General features: G+C 52.7%; 6 protein-coding genes across 6 annotated transcripts; 5 read left to right on the top strand and 1 right to left on the bottom strand.

The window, feature by feature from the left end:
• Positions 1 to 289: 289 nt before the first annotated feature.
• Positions 290 to 706, top strand: PG998_010665 (uncharacterized protein; the record flags this gene model as incomplete). The annotated part of the gene is made up of 1 exon (XM_066877481.1): positions 290 to 706. The coding sequence occupies one exon, from the start codon at positions 290 to 292 to the stop codon at positions 704 to 706; it is 417 nt and encodes a 138-aa protein (XP_066726535.1).
• Positions 707 to 1048: 342 nt separating this feature from the next.
• PG998_010664 (uncharacterized protein) lies at positions 1049 to 3035 on the top strand (the record flags this gene model as incomplete). Its single annotated transcript, XM_066877480.1, has 3 exons — positions 1049 to 1437; positions 1492 to 2012; positions 2122 to 3035. 3 exons carry the CDS (start codon positions 1049 to 1051, stop codon positions 3033 to 3035), a joined length of 1824 nt encoding a protein of 607 aa, XP_066726534.1.
• Positions 3036 to 4194: 1159 nt separating this feature from the next.
• Positions 4195 to 5111, top strand: PG998_010663 (uncharacterized protein; the record flags this gene model as incomplete). Its single annotated transcript, XM_066877479.1, has 3 exons — positions 4195 to 4425; positions 4470 to 4589; positions 4644 to 5111. The coding sequence occupies 3 exons, from the start codon at positions 4195 to 4197 to the stop codon at positions 5109 to 5111; spliced, it is 819 nt and encodes a 272-aa protein (XP_066726533.1).
• An 863-nt stretch (positions 5112 to 5974) lies between these two features.
• PG998_010662 (uncharacterized protein) lies at positions 5975 to 12026 on the top strand (the record flags this gene model as incomplete). The annotated part of the gene is made up of 7 exons (XM_066877478.1): positions 5975 to 7323; positions 7475 to 9433; positions 9484 to 9985; positions 10029 to 10264; positions 10333 to 10426; positions 10510 to 11707; positions 11953 to 12026. 7 exons carry the CDS (start codon positions 5975 to 5977, stop codon positions 12024 to 12026), a joined length of 5412 nt encoding a protein of 1803 aa, XP_066726532.1.
• A 573-nt stretch (positions 12027 to 12599) lies between these two features.
• Positions 12600 to 13934, top strand: PG998_010661 (uncharacterized protein; the record flags this gene model as incomplete). Its single annotated transcript, XM_066877477.1, has 3 exons — positions 12600 to 12792; positions 13405 to 13683; positions 13891 to 13934. 3 exons carry the CDS (start codon positions 12600 to 12602, stop codon positions 13932 to 13934), a joined length of 516 nt encoding a protein of 171 aa, XP_066726531.1.
• A 1391-nt stretch (positions 13935 to 15325) lies between these two features.
• PG998_010660 (uncharacterized protein) lies at positions 15326 to 16311 on the bottom strand (the record flags this gene model as incomplete). The annotated part of the gene is made up of 3 exons (XM_066877476.1): positions 15326 to 15751; positions 15863 to 16087; positions 16294 to 16311. The coding sequence occupies 3 exons, from the start codon at positions 16309 to 16311 to the stop codon at positions 15326 to 15328; spliced, it is 669 nt and encodes a 222-aa protein (XP_066726530.1).
• Positions 16312 to 16337: the final 26 nt, after the last annotated feature.

The following is a 16337-nucleotide window of genomic DNA, read 5'->3' as shown; positions in this document are numbered from 1 at the left end:
CGATGCATTCACCAGGCAGCCTAATATTCGTCCAATCAGATGTTATATATTTTGCCTCTCCTAATATTTAAGCCACATCCACTCGCCACAGTCTAGCTCCATTTCTTAAAGAATCTTAGGACCTTCGTCATTCTCCTCGCGTCAACAACAACGACAATGATTGTGAACCGGGACGAAAAGAGACCCTTTTGTTTTGGATAATTATCAAAAGGCCCCTCTGTACATCTCGTGTTCAAGTGCAATGTGGGCTATTCTACCTTGAGCATCGGCATCACATTCACAGACTGCCATGTCATCATCAACGTCATCGCGCCTCCTCTACACGGCCCTGATCCGCACGCACCACATCACCAGTCGCAAAAAGCTGCAGCGCGTCAAGAAGTCAGCGCGGCAGCTCGAAGTCCCGTATGTGCTAGTCCGTAGCGGAGGCGCACCAGGCATCATGTACGCCGAAGCGCCCGAGGAGAACGCCGTGGCCTCGTGGGTCGCCGCGGTTCGCGACTTGCGCTACAAGGACTTCCAGTGCGCGCGCAAGCCAACACTGCAGCGGGTTCTCTTGAGCGCGGCTGCGGGAGGAAAATCGGCCGCCCCGACTTCTCCGTCTTTTCAGGAGCTCGAGACGACGGCCGAGTTCGGGCGCGTGATGGGGGAGAAGGGCCTGACGAAGTGGTGGGAGGTCGGCATGGGCTATCAGACGGAGGAGTGAAGACGGGAGGTTCCGCCCCCTTCCTCGGACAAATGCCGAATCTGGATGCTGGTTCTGGGCCTTTGGCTCATGCAGTGCTACACGGGACGAAATTTGGAGCCAATGACCGCCTGGCTTCGTGCCACACCTCAGCGATAGTTGGGGTAATCGGGTCGGGCAAGCTACCCAGCCTTTGCTTATTTCGACTTTACTCGCGACTGTTTCGTCCGAGCATCCATCGGTTCAGCTTTGCCGATAACGAGTCAGGGATTTCCAGATACCCAGTACTCGTAGCCAAAGCAGATCACCTTTGGCCCAATTCGCAAGACAACACGTTCTATGGATCACGGCTGAGTTTTCAACATGCCCGTCGTCGCGCTCGCAGAGTTCGTGCAGAGGGAGTTCGACTACCTCGTCATTGGAGGAGGGACGGCTGGTCTCGCGGTCGCGGCGCGCTTGACTGAGGACCCGGATATCACCGTAGGCGTTTTGGAAGCCGGCCCCGCCGTAACGGATAATGAGACGATCAACATACCGGGCTATTATGGCGAAACTCTGGGTACCAATCTCGATTGGCAATTTCAGACGACTGCGCAGCCTGGCCTCGGCGGGCGGTCCTTGAAATGGCCACGTGGAAAGGTCCTGGGTGGGACAAGTGCGTTGAACTTCATGACCTGGAACCGGGGTAATCGAGAGGACTACGATGCGTGGGAGCAACTGGGCAACACGGGATGGGGGTGGAACGGTATCTTGTAAGTCTCCCAGGCGACCTGACTGAGTTCTTCACAGCTCAGATTGCTTTGCAGGCCGTTCTTCAAGAAGACGGAACATTTCCATCCACCAGAGTCCGGGTCCCAAGAAGACTTCCAAGAGCACTACGATCAAGGGGCCATGGGCACAGACGGACCGGTCCAGCTCTCGTTTGCTAGGCAGTACTCAGCATCCCATAAGTTGTGGCACGCCACTCTTAACGCATTAGGGGTAGACACGAACAAACAGCACCTCTCGGGGTCGAACGTCGGAGTGTGGACCAACATCAATGCCGTGAGCCCTGCGACCTGTGAAAGGAGCTATGCGAACACGGCGTACTATCAGCCCAATGCCACACGCCAAAACATGTTGATCCTCTGCGACACCATTGTAGAAGAGATCAATTTGGCCCAAGAAGGGGATGAATGGGTCGCGCGTGGAGTAAAGTTTATGCATGGCAACGAGCGGCATTCCGTATCGGTTCTGCGAGAGGTCATTCTGTCGGCCGGCAGCGTTCAGTCACCGCAGCTGCTAGAACTTTCAGGGGTAGGCAACCCGGAGATCCTGTCGCGTGCTGGTATTCAGACAAAGGTGGTAAGCCCATGCGTGGGGAGAATCTGCAGGATCATTTCAGTAAGACTTCTCCAGATGCAGCTATGGGATCGAGGCTTACTCTGATTGAGCAGTGACCGCCATGATCTTCGAAGTTGACCCTGGTCTCGAGAACCCGGACGATCTGAAGCTCAACGAAAACGCTAGGGATGCGGCACTGCATCTGTATAACGGGTCTCAGACTGGTCCGCTGACGGTGCTTCCCTGCTCCATATGCTACGTGCCATTTCAGCACTTCGTACCTTCTGAGACACTCGCAGCTGTCAAAGCCACGATAGACAAGATCTATGGGGACTCACCCGAAGAGCGTAGTATTCGCAGTCAGAGATTTGAACCAAATGCACGAGTCGGACAAATCGAATACATCTTTGACCTCGGGAATTGGAACCCAGTCTTCGAACCAGAATCCCTGAGTGGGAAAAAATACGGGACGATTCTCCAGATCCTGCAAAACCCCTTCTCCAGAGGCAGCATCCACATTAAGCCAGCTATGCCCGGGTCCCAACACAGTGGCGGTATTCTGGAGCCCCCGGCCATCGACCCAAAGTACTACTCTGGACAGCTCGGGGAGCTAGATCTGGAGCTGATGGTCCATTGTGCCCGCTTTGCGAACCGGATCTGCAGCACGCAACCGCTAGCTAGTATCATCCACTCACGTGCATGCCCTCCGCCTTCGCTAGTAAATGGGGGAGATGGGGAAAACGATAAGGAGGGTGGCAACGAAGACACTTGGCAGCAGTGGCTGCGTGAGAACACCATTTCCGACTGGCACCCTGTGGGAACCTGTGCCTTGGGAGGTCGCCGAGGCATCGAGGCTGGAGTGGTCGACGAGCGCTTGCGTGTCTATGGCGTCCGTAGGCTCCGGGTCGTCGATGCCAGCGTCATACCGCTGCAGATTAGTGCGCACTTGCAAGCGACGGTCTACGCGATTGCAGAGAAGGGGAGTAGCATGATACTAGAGGATAGATTGCCGCGACAGCGCGTCTGAGGTAGAGTTGGTGTAAAGACGGATTGAGCAAACAACCAGCTTGGAGATCATTTGCTTCTCCGGAATTTCGACAATGCATCTAGATCTCAGTGAGGACAGTGAAGTTGCTTCAAACTACCGATTGCTTGTCTTGGCAAATATTTGCTCAACTTGATGGTGGGCTCAGGGGTAATCAGCATCACGGCTGAATAGGGGTAACGAATTGCTACTACTGCATGTTCTCAGCTTCATCACAATATTGTTTACTCAACTTCTCAATGTTTCTTTTCACGCATTGGAAATACATGATCACTCATCAAACAAGTTCCAGAAATCCCAACACTTTGCTATGGTGGCGTCCTCTGGTGCTTGATTTGTTATAACTCAGGAGGTGTGCTACACCAAGACATCACCCTTACATACACCTAATCTTCTGTCACATACAGGTCGTAGAGCACATCTATTAGTTTATTAATCCAGCATTAATAGCAGGCTACAATACCTCCAGACCTTTATGGGAAGTGGTTGCATTTCACATTGCATTCGTGGGGATGCTGGGTTGCACAACAGCCTCCCTTCCAATATGAAGACATACATTGGAGCAGTTCGAACATTCCTCATTGTATATAGCAAAAACTGTCTTTATAGGTAGCCACGACCAAGATAGTAAGTACAAACATACCCCTGACCTGAAGTTGGCTGTTGCGTGTAGATATTGACCACCTCATTGGACGCGGTAACTAAAGTCGATGGCGCTATGATCGCACCCAATTCCGTTTTTCGTCGGGGGATTGAACGCAAGGAGACGCTAAGGGAAGATTATATAAACACCACATGGCGTAGAGAGTGAATATAAAGGTGGTGACAACGGGGTGAAGTGAAGTGATTCATGCGCGCCCCTTGACAGAAGCGCAAGGGATGACCATTAAATTTACATCCAACACAATTCAATACCATCGTGATGCATTCACTTGTCCCCAAGAGCTATATAAACATCCTTAATTCCAGAGTTTCAGAATCCTCCTTTCCTTTCTCTCCATCACCAGATTCAACAGTTACTGCACTACGCTCACTGCCTCTCCTCGCCCTACTCAAGCACTCACCATTGCTCGATATCCGTTATCGTCTTAACCCAACTTCACTGAAACCGACCCACCATCTCTTCATCGAATAAAGCACCATGGCCGTAAAGATGATGAACGTCTTCGCTTTCCTTCTTTTGCTTCTCCCCTGCTTCTCTGTCACTGTTGCTGGCCTCCCGGCTATTTTTGGTTCTTCGGCTGCACAGGTTTACGGACGCGATACGCCCTCGCCCGACGAGGTTGCACCTCTTGCCGGTTCGGACAACAAGACGAACATCGACTACTGTGGCAAGGCTGACACTCCGACGTTCCTGACTGGTAAGCTCAATGTTTGATAAATGCACTTTCCTTGTCTCCCAGCTGCTAACAGTAGAACGAAGAGGGTGACTCGGAAACTGGTCCCGGCTTCTACGTAACCAACAACGACATCTCGGGCGAACACTTCTTCTTGATTGAGAACAGCCGTGACACACACCCCTGGAAGTACCTTCACGTAAGTTCTATATATTTTGGAGAGCACTGCCAATATACAGCAATCTAATCAAAGGACGCATCTCAGGTTCCCATTGGTGCTCGCAAATTTGTTCAGGTCTGCAGCACGTGGCAAGGACGTCTCATGCGTGGCACTCCCAAAGTCAACACCGATGGTCGGGTTCACAATCTGGGTACCTGGATCGAATCTAGTGTTGTCAACGGCGTCATGAGCGGCGACGTTTCCTTCCTGCAGGGTTGCGACGGCGGCGCCAAGGTCGCGTCCAACGATGGTCGGGGCCTTACTCGTGGCTGTACAGTGGACATGTTGAGCGGTGCTCCGTCGGACGCCCTCCAGACCAAGGACACAGGCACGCCCGCCCTTAAGCGCATTACTGGTGACGGGTTCAGCCAATCAGCAAAGAACTGGGACCTGTCCAAATGTGATGCGAGCCAAGTCTTCATCGAGGAGAGCAATCTCAAGCCGATCATCGACTCAACCAATGGCCGCTTCGAGGTCACTTTCTACAAGGGCAAGGCATGAGGATGGGCGGCTTGAAGTTGTGTAGAGTACATTGTGTTATGCATGAAATGCATACGGGTACAGGATTTTAGGCAAAGAAGGCACACTAGCTAGATCGGCAGTAACTTGATCGTTCCTTCTCGAATATCCCGAGGTACATTGGTTTGCACTGCCTTAAGACGTGTAATGGCCTACTGGTTGACTCGATGGAAGTATTTATTTTCGCCCCCAAAGGATTGGTACATGGACAAGCGAAGGTGAACAAGGACGATGCTCGATGCTGATGGGGGCAGGCGCGGGTGAGTCAAAACCCTACTTACGTGTTTTGATTTCATTTGCAGCCTGACATCAATTTGGACTGGGCAACAAACAAGTAGAAATGAATGTCTGAAAATGAAGTCGATACGATTGGGAATTTCTGCGGTGTAACCCTCCCTTAGGCGGGAGGCCCCCATACTCCACCTTAGTATGGCTTCTCCTAAGGCGTTTGTGCTTGCAGTGCCGTCCAATAGCCAGCTCTACAGCACGTTATCCAAAACATGGGAGCCGCTCCGGCAACGGCCATGCAACCTCTTGTTAGTTCTTTTTACCTGGAAGTACTCGTGCCAACGGCTCTACAGCGGCATTCGGCAGCCTTGGTAAGATCCAATGACAACATGATGCGTTGGGCTGATGAACCAGGCATCAAAGAAACCCTTGAGAACTCCTTAGAACTTGGACGTTATTTCTCTCACCAGCATTTCTCATTGTCAACTCCGACACATACAACAACTCCCCCAGTACGCTGCAAGCTACACGGAGGTTACCACTGCCCCATCAAGTACAAGCTTCACTGATCCCGTACATACGGTTCATCAAACCCATCCCATTAAGCCCTGAGTGAGATGTCTTCGCATCAGGAAAATTGGCAGCGCCGCGGTCCACTGGGCCAGAAGCCTTGTCGCTTCTTCCTGCAAACTGGCATCTGTCGGTTTGGCTCAGGCTGCAAGTTCTCTCACGAGAAGGGCCCAAAAACGACCGCGACTGCTGCGTCTCGCCCTCCTCGCCCTCCTCGAACTACTGCAAGAACCGAGACTGAAGGTGAACGCAGCAAGTATCTCGATTGGAAGCGCTTGCTACGGCGGCAACCTTCCCAGGTCGACAACAGAGCTGAGTTGGAGAACTTTTGGAGCCAAGCTCTTGCGATCGTCGAGTCTTCAGAGGTTGACCAGTATCAGATGCTGGTCAGAGACCTCACCGACGATCAGTACGCGGGCTGCCTTTATCTGATCCGAACTTTGGAATTGAGAACTGCTCGTGTCCAATGGTGCCACATTTGTTCCATCACCAGAGATATGTTGAAACTCATCACACATCCCAAGGTCTTGGATTGCCTGTCAATCGATACTCCGGTCGGCACCATGTACAGCATCATCAGTGGCTCCAATGGAAACCGTGTCGTCCCGTTCTTGATATTCTTCTCTACCGGCTTGGAGAGTAGCTATCGTCGCCAGGATATTCCTACACATGAGTTAGCAGCCTATGTGCCATTGATGCTTGAAGCAATCCACGAGCTTCTCCGCCGAGAGAAACGAATGGCCTTCTGCGAAGATCTTCCCACCCTTTTCGATCAACTGGATTTGGTTATTCCGTATCTGGACACCGAGAGTGATCGTATAATGAAGGTCGACAAACTGGGCGTCCTCAGAAAGATAGCCCGACTGTCAACTGGCCTTGTGACTACATCCATCAACAAGGAACAGGCACGACCTCGTGGAGTAGCCAGCAATACCTCATCAGTATACCCCCGAGAACTCAAACTGCCAGGCACGAGACACGATAATGACCACCTGAATATCGCACACATCAGCATCTTGCCTACAGTCGACGAGCTCAATAGCGACCAAGTAGACTTCTTGCCATCTACTGATTTCCGCCAGCCTCATTTTCTTGACGACCCAGTCCAGAGATATCTCGATACTCATTTCCGTCTTCTTCGTCATGATATATTTGGTACCTTGAAAGAGGTTCTCGGTGCACTGCTCTCATCCGTCGTCCGGGACGGTGTTGTTTCCCACAAGCCCCATACCTTGGATGCGAACGTACACTTGTATTCAAATTCTAGCATCAGCCACATCTCGGTGGATGATAAACGAGGCTTTGAGGTTCATATCAGTTTCTCTCCCCGAAGCACCTGCGAGGAAAGACGGCGAAACAGCGTCAGCAGTGGTGGAACGTGGCGAAGAGGCTGGAGGTTGGCAGTCTTCTTTACTTTGTTTCGACAGCAAGAGACTCTGCGATGCTCTTGGCTCTCATAGTCAGCGATAAGTCAACAGACGGCCCACCAGAGCACAATTTGCTGTCTGCCAACTCACCAAACTTCAAGGCTAAGCTGGCAATGCAAGCCCCCTGGATATTGGAAATGCGCTACGGATGTACACCGAGAAGAGCGAAGGGGTCCTTGTGGAGTTGCCGGGACTTCTACCGGCAACATTCTCCCCAGTCTTGGAGAATCTTCAACGAATGGTTACGCTAGGTGAACTCCCTTTCCAGGAATGGATTATCCCCAAGCTTGACGATTCTCCAAGCCGCACGCACAATCTCGAACCCCCACGCTACGCTCGTGCTGCAGGTTTCAAATTCTCTCTGGACCCAATTGCAAATGGCGATGGATCGCCTCTGTCGTTGAGTGCGACCAGCTCCCCAGACGATTCATCGCTTATCAATCGTCTGGAGTCCCGGCTAACTCTTGATCGCGGCCAATGCCAAGCCCTCGTAGCCGCCCTAACGCAGGAGTTCTCTCTCATCCAGGGCCCACCAGGCACAGGAAAGTCTTATCTCGGACTCCAGCTTATTCGAGTGCTGTTGGGCTGCAAGAAGACGGCGCGAACGGGACCAATCGTAATCATCTGTTACACGAACCATGCCCTGGACCAGTTTCTGATGCATCTCAAAGACGTCGGCATAACCAAGTTCATTCGTATCGGTGGGCAGAGCCGAACCCGACAGCTCGATGAGCACAATTTGAAGAGCGTCAGTACAGGTGCGACCAGAACAAAGCACGAAGGTTACCTACTTGGAAGTACACATTCATCCCTGGAGGACAGTATGAAGAGGATGGGGGCCAGCCTGGCAACTTTCCACGGATTGAGAAAGGATTCGCTGTCAGCTTTGGACCATTTTCTCGGTACCAAGCACCCGAAAATATACACCCAATTCTTTGAGAAGGACGCCGAGGGTTTCACCAGAGTCGGAAAGGATCCTATCGGGTCGTGGCTCGGCCAGGGGCACAAAGCCACGTCTTCACCAGCCCCTGAGGCTTTGGGAGAAGAGGGATCGCAAAGACTCCTGCGTCAGGCAGAGCGTGATGTGTACAGTGTTTCTCCGACTGACCGTCGCCAACTAGTTGAAGTCTGGTTGAGTCAGATGAAACAAGACAGGATTGAGCTCTTGCACGAGAACATCCTCGAGACCGAGGATCTCCGGAAGACCATTAACACCGTACATAGCGAGGTGAACCGACGCACGCTCGCAGGCGCGGACGTCATTGGTATCACAACCACTGGTATGGCTAGAGATGTCTCTTTACTTCGAGGCCTACGCTCCAAGATCGTACTTTGCGAAGAAGCCGGCGAGGTGCTCGAGGCCCATGTCATATCCGCTCTCATGCCGAGCGTCGAGCACTTTATCCAGATCGGAGACCACCAGCAGCTTCGCCCCACGATCAACAACTGGAGCACTCTGAGCCTCGAAAGTAACCGAGGGCAAGATTACCAGCTCGACCGGAGTCAATTTGAGAGGCTGGCTCTGGGTCAGCCCGGTTTGCCTCCCATGCCCATTGCACAGCTCAATATCCAACGGCGCATGAGACCCGACATTGCCAACCTGTTGCGAAGAACAATGTATCCAAGTCTGGAAGACCATCAGTCAATACTCGAATTGCCTAATGTGGTCGGTATGCGGGAAAATCTGTTCTGGCTAAACCATGATCACCTGGAAGATGCGGCAAGCGATGAAGGGCGGTCGAAGTCTCATAGCAACACGTGGGAGGTCGGTATGGTCCAAGCCCTGGTTCGTCATATTGTCCGACAAGGCATCTACAAAGCGGAAGATATCGCTGTGCTCACCCCCTATACTGGCAATCTCCAAAAGCTTCGTGCGTCTCTGAGTTCTGACTTCGAGATCACCATCAACGATCGGGATGAAGAAGCCATGGCTAAAGATGGTTTCGCCGGTTCTCCAATCGCAGCAGATTCATCGATATTAGGGCTATCCGTCAGGAAGGAAAGGCTGGTCGAGTGCCTTCGCCTCGCTACCGTTGACAACTTCCAGGGGAGGAAGCCAAAGTTATCATCGTGTCTCTGGTCCGCAGCAACATCAAGCGGAAAGTTGGGTTTCTCGGTACCATGAACAGGATCAATGTCCTGCTGAGTCGCGCCCAGCACGGTATGTACCTTATAGGCAATGTCGACACATACTCCAATGTTGCCATGTGGAACGAAGTCCGCAGTCAACTCGAGGCTGCGGGCCGCATTGGACGAGCTATGGAGCTTTGCTGCCCGCGCCACCCCGACACTGCAATCCGCTGCAGTGAGCCCGATGACTTCTCCCGTTTCAGCCCGGAAGGTGGCTGCAGCCTGGCTTGCGACCGCCGCCTCACGAGGTGCGGCCACAGATGCCAGGCGAAGTGCCACTCGGAGACCATGCACGAGGCGTTCCTCTGTCCGCAACCTTGCCCTCGTCGTCACGACCCTTGCAGCCATAGGTGCGATAAGCTTTGCGGCGAAGACTGTGGCAAATGCATGGTGCCAATGCACAACGTACTGCTTCCGTGCGGGCACTTTGCCGACGACATCCCTTGCCATCAAGCTCAGCAGCCTTCGAAAATCATTTGCAGCGTCGAGGTGAAGAAAGAGGTACCTAGCTGCAAGCACGTTATCAATGCTCCCTGCAGCGCAGATGTCAAGGCCAAAGATTTCCACTGCCCCACGAAATGCACCGCATTGCTTGGCGAGTGTGGCCATAGCTGCTCTGGGACTTGCGGGAAGTGCAGAACGGAGGAAAACGGCGAAGTCAATATGGTACACCAGCCATGCAAGGTGTTGTGCAAGCGACCACGCAACACTTGCGGCCATATCTGTCAAAAAGGCTGCCACGCAGGGGAGCCTTGTGGCCCTTGCAATAATCGCTGCGAGGTAAGGAATTCATATGTCCCAGCACAACTAACACATATAGGAGACAGTTGCTGACGATGCGATTACAGGTTCGGTGTGCGCACTCTCGATGTCCGCTTATCTGTCAAGACCCATGTCCGCCCTGCATTGAGAAGTGTGCCTGGTACTGTGCACATCAGGGGGGTTGTTCGATGCCATGTGCTGCGCCCTGTGACCGACTCCCTTGCGACGAGAGATGTCAGAAACAGATGAAATGCGGCCACCAGTGCCCCGGCCTTTGCGGCGAAACCTGCCTCGAAGACTACTGCCAGGCTTGCCAACAGAAGCTAGACAACCGCGTCGACCTGCTAGAGTTTCGCACCTACGGAGACATCGACCTTAATGAGTCTCCGGTCGTGAAGCTCAGCTGTGGGCACTTCTTTACCGCAGAGTCTCTCGATGGTCTTGTCAACGTAGCTGCTGTCTACACGTTCGATGCTGCAGGCAGATACAATGGTATCAAGGACCCATCCGAGGTCTTGGCTCTGCCCAGTTGCCCCGACTGCAAGCAACCGATTCGGCAATTCGCAACGCAGCGATACAATCGCATCATCAACATGGCCGTCATGGACGAAACATCAAAGAAGTTCCAGATGAAAGGCGAAGCCAGCCTCAAGAAGCTGGAGGAGTCGCTCGATGCCATGGAAACCTCCCTGGAAAATTCCTTTGCAGGCATTGTCAAGGACTACCCTGGTCGCCCACGCCTTAACATATTGCGAAAAGAAACTGATCCCTTTTACGATTCCAGATACGGCAGATGTACAAAGCTGGGAAAGGAGATACAGGCATTCTGCAAGAAGACAGGCAAGGAGCAGCAGCCGGCCAAGAAGCTGTCGGATGCCATCGTCCACACGAAAAGATCACGCAAAAGTCATGGTTCATCACTAGACGATGACATGAAGCGACTGGACCTCAAAGAAGCACAAGTACCTGCGCCAGTGTTCAATCAACAGATCATGTTAGGAGCCCGCATGGCACGGCTCAGAGTCGACGACATGATGGTTCGTGACCAGCTGCGCCTAACTAACGCAAAACCCACCGGCGACATTACCTGGCCAAAGGGTCGCGACCCGACTCTCTTGGCGCTTCTGTTCCTCCGAGAGAGCGAAGCCTTCATCAACGACTGCCGGGAAAACCACCTTCCGCGGCTTGCTGCCCAGGCCAGCATAGCCTTCGCCCGTATGGTCGGGTACCTTGACAACAAGCCGAGCCACCCAGTTGGCGGTGGCACTGCAGAAGGTGCATCGGGAGACGAAGGAAATGAGAAAGCCAGGGCGAAAAGCGAACACGCCCGGGCCCATCGCTTGACGACGACGCGACAACGCCTGGACGACGCGGCGCAGATGTGCGAGGCTGGCTTCGAGGGTGCCAAGGAGCTGCTGGTCGCAGTCAAGGGCCTGCAGCGACTGTTTGAGAAGAGGAGAGGTACGAGGTCGTCACGGCCGACGAGCTGGCAAGTATCAAGGCGGCCATGGTGAGCGGGCGCGGCGGGATCGCGACGCACTCGGGTCATTGGTACAAGTGCTGCAATGGACATATTGTAAGTTTTACTTTCCTTTCCATCTCGTCTCAATTGATGTTCATTGATTCGATTCGTCCACTGACACGACCTGGTTGATAGTTTGCAATCGGGGAATGTGGAATGCCGATGGAGCTCGCACGCTGTCCAGAGTGCCGAGCTCCCATTGGGGGACAGCAGCATCAATTGGTGGAGGGTGCCAGCCGGGCTCACGAGATGGAGTAAGACGCTCCCCACGATACGGCCATCCTTTGTACATCTTACCAATCAACGCAATGGACAATACAGTCCACCTTTCGCCCCTACTCTTCAAACCAGAGAGCCTTAACTCGTACGAGGGAAATTCATATCTTGATTCTTGATGAGGAACACACGATCTTGAGGAGTTCCGATGAACTACTGACTTTCCGATTGCTTAGCATAAACTCATCCCAATTTATGTGTTCAGTCCGTGAGTCATAACTCCTTGACCAATGCACTTCGTGACGTCTTATATCTTCAGTAGCAGCCTATCGGGCTTCACTTCCAAGCGTCCCAAAGACAAAATGCACTCGCATGCTTTGTTTTATGTTTTTCTAACCCTTTCTTTTAGGTTTCCAACGTATAGATCAGTTGAATTTAGATAGCTACTGGTCTGCAGCACCACGTGTGGTCCTGTGGTCTATCATCCATTCCTACCCGTCCGTCTTTGCAGCAGCTATGAGAGGGAAACAGGACCAACCCCGTTTTCTCGGTGATCTGAGCAACTTCTCTTCTTGAATCCTCAACGGCCCCTTCTTCCTCGTCAATACCTGCAAGATGCCACCCAATGCTGTTGTTGGGGCGATCCCACCCCCTCCGGGCGTGACGCCGAACCTCGAGAAGCCCGAAGATGTAATAGCTACCGTTAATATGGCCACCCAGATCAGCTCCATATGCCTAATGACGCCTTTCATAGCCCTTCGTCTATACACAAAGGCCTGGGTGGCCCCGCCGTTCCTCCTTGACGACTGTGAGTCGCGTCGGCCTCTTGCTCCAGGACGTGTTCAATATACTAATAGCTATATGTGATAAAAGGGGCTTGCTTGATTGCCTGGGTTCGTTCTCTCTATCATTGGAATTTAAGTCGCCTGTATCGACCCGTTCACTAATTTCGGTTATTGCATCACAGGCAACAACGGTATCATTCGATATGACGGGAGTGATGAGTAAAGAAACCATCCCCGACGACGCAGAGAAATCAGAAACTCACCAGAAATAAGTGGGATACTTTGGAGGGGGTCATCACGCATGGGAATTGTCGCCGACAGACTATGAAGGCTTTCTGAAAGTAGGTTCTATACGATCTCTTGATACATGTAACGGTGTGGTAGATGCAACAACTCCTGATAGCTTTCATTGCGTCTTTTGGAGTATTTTTGCCTTTATGTTACAAGACGACTAACTCTCGTTATTCTCAAGGCGCTATACGCGGACAGTTTAGTATACGGTTTCAGTGCGTGGTTCACAAAGGTGAGGGCTCTGGAGAAAACCCGTGTGTATGATTTAGCGACTCCATGATCCTGACTGTTCACCAACTAATACGTTGACTGCTAGTTCGCCTTACTACTCGTGATAGGACGAGTCTTCGAGACGTTCAAAGTAACGCGCGTCATCTCCTGGGTCCTCATCATCCTACTGGGCCTTTTCTACATCGCCGGTTTTTTCGTCAAGGCCCAAGTCCGCCACCCGGTCGACAGCTACTGGAATTTGAAGAAGCCAGGGACGGACGTTGTCTCGCAACGCGCCGTGTTCGTCGCCGATACCGTCATGAGCACCATCTCCGACCTGGCAGTACTAACACTCCCGATCCCGGCTGTGATCTCCTTGAAGCTTTCTCTGTGGAAGAAGCTGAAGATTTGGAGTATGTTAGGGTTAGGGGGGTGTTGCGACCATGGCCGGTATTGTACGGCTGATATTCGTTCTTCAGTTTCAGAGATCCACTGACCAGAGAGTCTCTTTCATTCGCTTTAATCTATTCGCGTAAGTGGTCTTTTACCTTGCTGCCTGCCTGTCACAGAGAACATAGCGTTCCACTCTCCTCGCGATCACAACTACTTCCACTTTTCAGATAATGGACCCCTGGCCACATGGAAAAGCCATGCGGCACGGTGAAGTCCCAAAGGGTAGCCTGGAGCTTGACTTCGCGCCGGCTGATATCAGATCTCTAACATCGTTGTGGTCTTTCAGCACTGCCGAACTTACTATCGGTGTAATATGCGCATGCCTTCCGGCATGTAACATCCTAATAGCCCAGCGCCGAAATGCGGTAGCTCCTCCGACTGAAAGCAGCTATTTTTCCTCAAGCTCGAGATTCATGTACGCGATCAAGTCGATCAAGTTCCTACGCACCAAAACGGAAACAGTACACCACACCACCATACCCGTGACGTTCACCAACGCAAATGCTACGACGCTGGTAAATACGCGTGCAACTGTTCTGGGACTTGAAGAGCCTCACCCTGGAACAAATGTCGTCGATATCTACTTGGGATCATACGTCACTCCTCCCTCTACAACCGACGAAAATGGGTCTTCTCGGACAAGGAATAACTATCTCACTAGCACTAATAACAGCACCCCTAACAGGACAAACGTTGATGTTACCATAGACACGGATACTGATGTCGAACGCGGTGGACGTTGACTTTTAGGACATGACAGCATGAAAATTGAATCAGTTTGAAGCTCGAAACTGCTCTAGCATTTTCATTTGAATCATTCGTATTCTCCGATCTATGAAAACAAGACATTCGCGTAGCTACACCAGTTCGCGATGCCTCGCTATCTCCTGCATTTCTCGATGTCTTTCATGAGATTGAGAGTACGACGGTGTCGTGGGAAGCCTACGTCTGATGTCCAGTCAGGCCGTGAACGAAGACGATATTGAGTTGACGTTAGTCAACGCACTGCCTTAGTGAACGGAAATAAACCTTACTCAACGGTACTTTTCAGACGGAGCGTGCAGTAGCTCGATGCCGGTTGGGAACGCCGTGCGTGTTGGCGTTGAGCTTGTGCTTGCGACTGAACCCCCGCTTTCTCTTCTTTACACACGCAGTGGGAAGAGTCATCGCACCTTGCCCCTGAAGGGCGTAAAGCAATGTAGATCCTCTCTGAAGTGGGACGTTTCGTCTTCGAAGGAAGCTCGAAAGCGAGTGAGGAACCTGGGTTTTATAAGTCAGGTGTTTGAAGCGTAAGACATGAGCTTCAGACTCTGACACCGGATATAGTAGAACAAAACGAGTCTTTCCCGATTGGGTCCTGGGTAGACGACTCAGTTATTACCAGTCAAGCCAATGATACGCCCCCGTATATACCAGCTCAAGGCAAATGCACTGCCGGGTCCCATGGCCAACCCCGCAGTGGGAAAGGATATTGCAAAGAAGAGTCCAGCGGAACAGAGGTCGGCAAGTGAATAGACCGGCCTTAGGAAGCTGCCGATAAACAATCCACATCCGTCCGCTTTTGGAGCTCCCAGGCAACGTAGAATAAGGCCATGACGAGGCTCAGATCCGGACATTAAAAGGACGGAGAGCGGATACGGAGCATAGAGGCGGGTGTAAGCTCATACCGCGGTCGACACCGGTACCAGCGCCGCGAGCATGCACTGCAGCGCCGCTGACGGCCGGGAGGCAATACTCCCTCTCCGTGTGTTGAACGCATATCCGGCTACGGCGTCGCCGACGCTGATCCACACAGGCGTCAGCAGCTAGGCCCAGGTCCCTCCGTGGCGCGCCTCGTAGCTCGGGGCCAGGAACAAGGCGAACACCCCGGCTGTGTGTAGGGCGCTCACGAGAGGGACCAGGAGCAGGGCGCCGCTGTTCGATCAAGGCGGGCCGCGGCGTCGGCGCGGCTGAGCCCGGGTCGGACGACGCGGGGCTGAACGCGAGGCTCAGAAAGTAGAGCACGGGAGCGCTCGGGCTTACACCTACCTACCACCTGCGCGACGAGGGTGAATAAGGTGAGACTGAGCAGCGGAGCTCTCTCTCGTGTCCACGTTTGACTCGGGGAGGCGCCAGTGACCCGGAAGCCAAGCAACTCACACGTATGCGGGCGTTGGCTGGGCGGTGGGACTCGAGGAGCCAAATGGTACGCCAAGTCACACACACCGAAATAGTTTCTTTCTCGACCAGCTCTGGCCCGGCCGCACCGCCACCTTCGTCTCGACGTTCGAGTACGACGGCATCGCCGCCTGGCAAGCCTTCATCTTCCTCGTCGACCTGGGCCCCGTCTATACTCTCCGTCTTGTCTCCCTTGCCGTATGCATACTGGCAGGTCAATCATGAGCTGCATGCGCTGTGCACATCCCCACCACATCTCAGGCTCCAAGCCTTACTGTCAGAAGATAGGTCTGTCTGGATTGAGAAGATATATGAACCGGAAGCGTCCTGATGTTTTTGCTACTGCTGCCGCTTAAGCTATCGCGCCCAGAATGATTAATTGCATCATTTCATGACCTAACACTACCACATACCCACTCACATAGAACCATGTCCTCTCAAACCAGTTGCTACGCTT

Source organism: Apiospora kogelbergensis (assembly GCF_038363985.1).
Source record: "Apiospora kogelbergensis strain CBS 113332 chromosome Unknown utg000007l_segment0_segment0, whole genome shotgun sequence".
In the NCBI taxonomy this organism is placed as follows: domain Eukaryota; kingdom Fungi; phylum Ascomycota; class Sordariomycetes; order Amphisphaeriales; family Apiosporaceae; genus Apiospora; species Apiospora kogelbergensis.
Note: the sequence above shows the minus strand (reverse complement) of the source record. Positions and strands in the feature narration are given on the sequence as shown.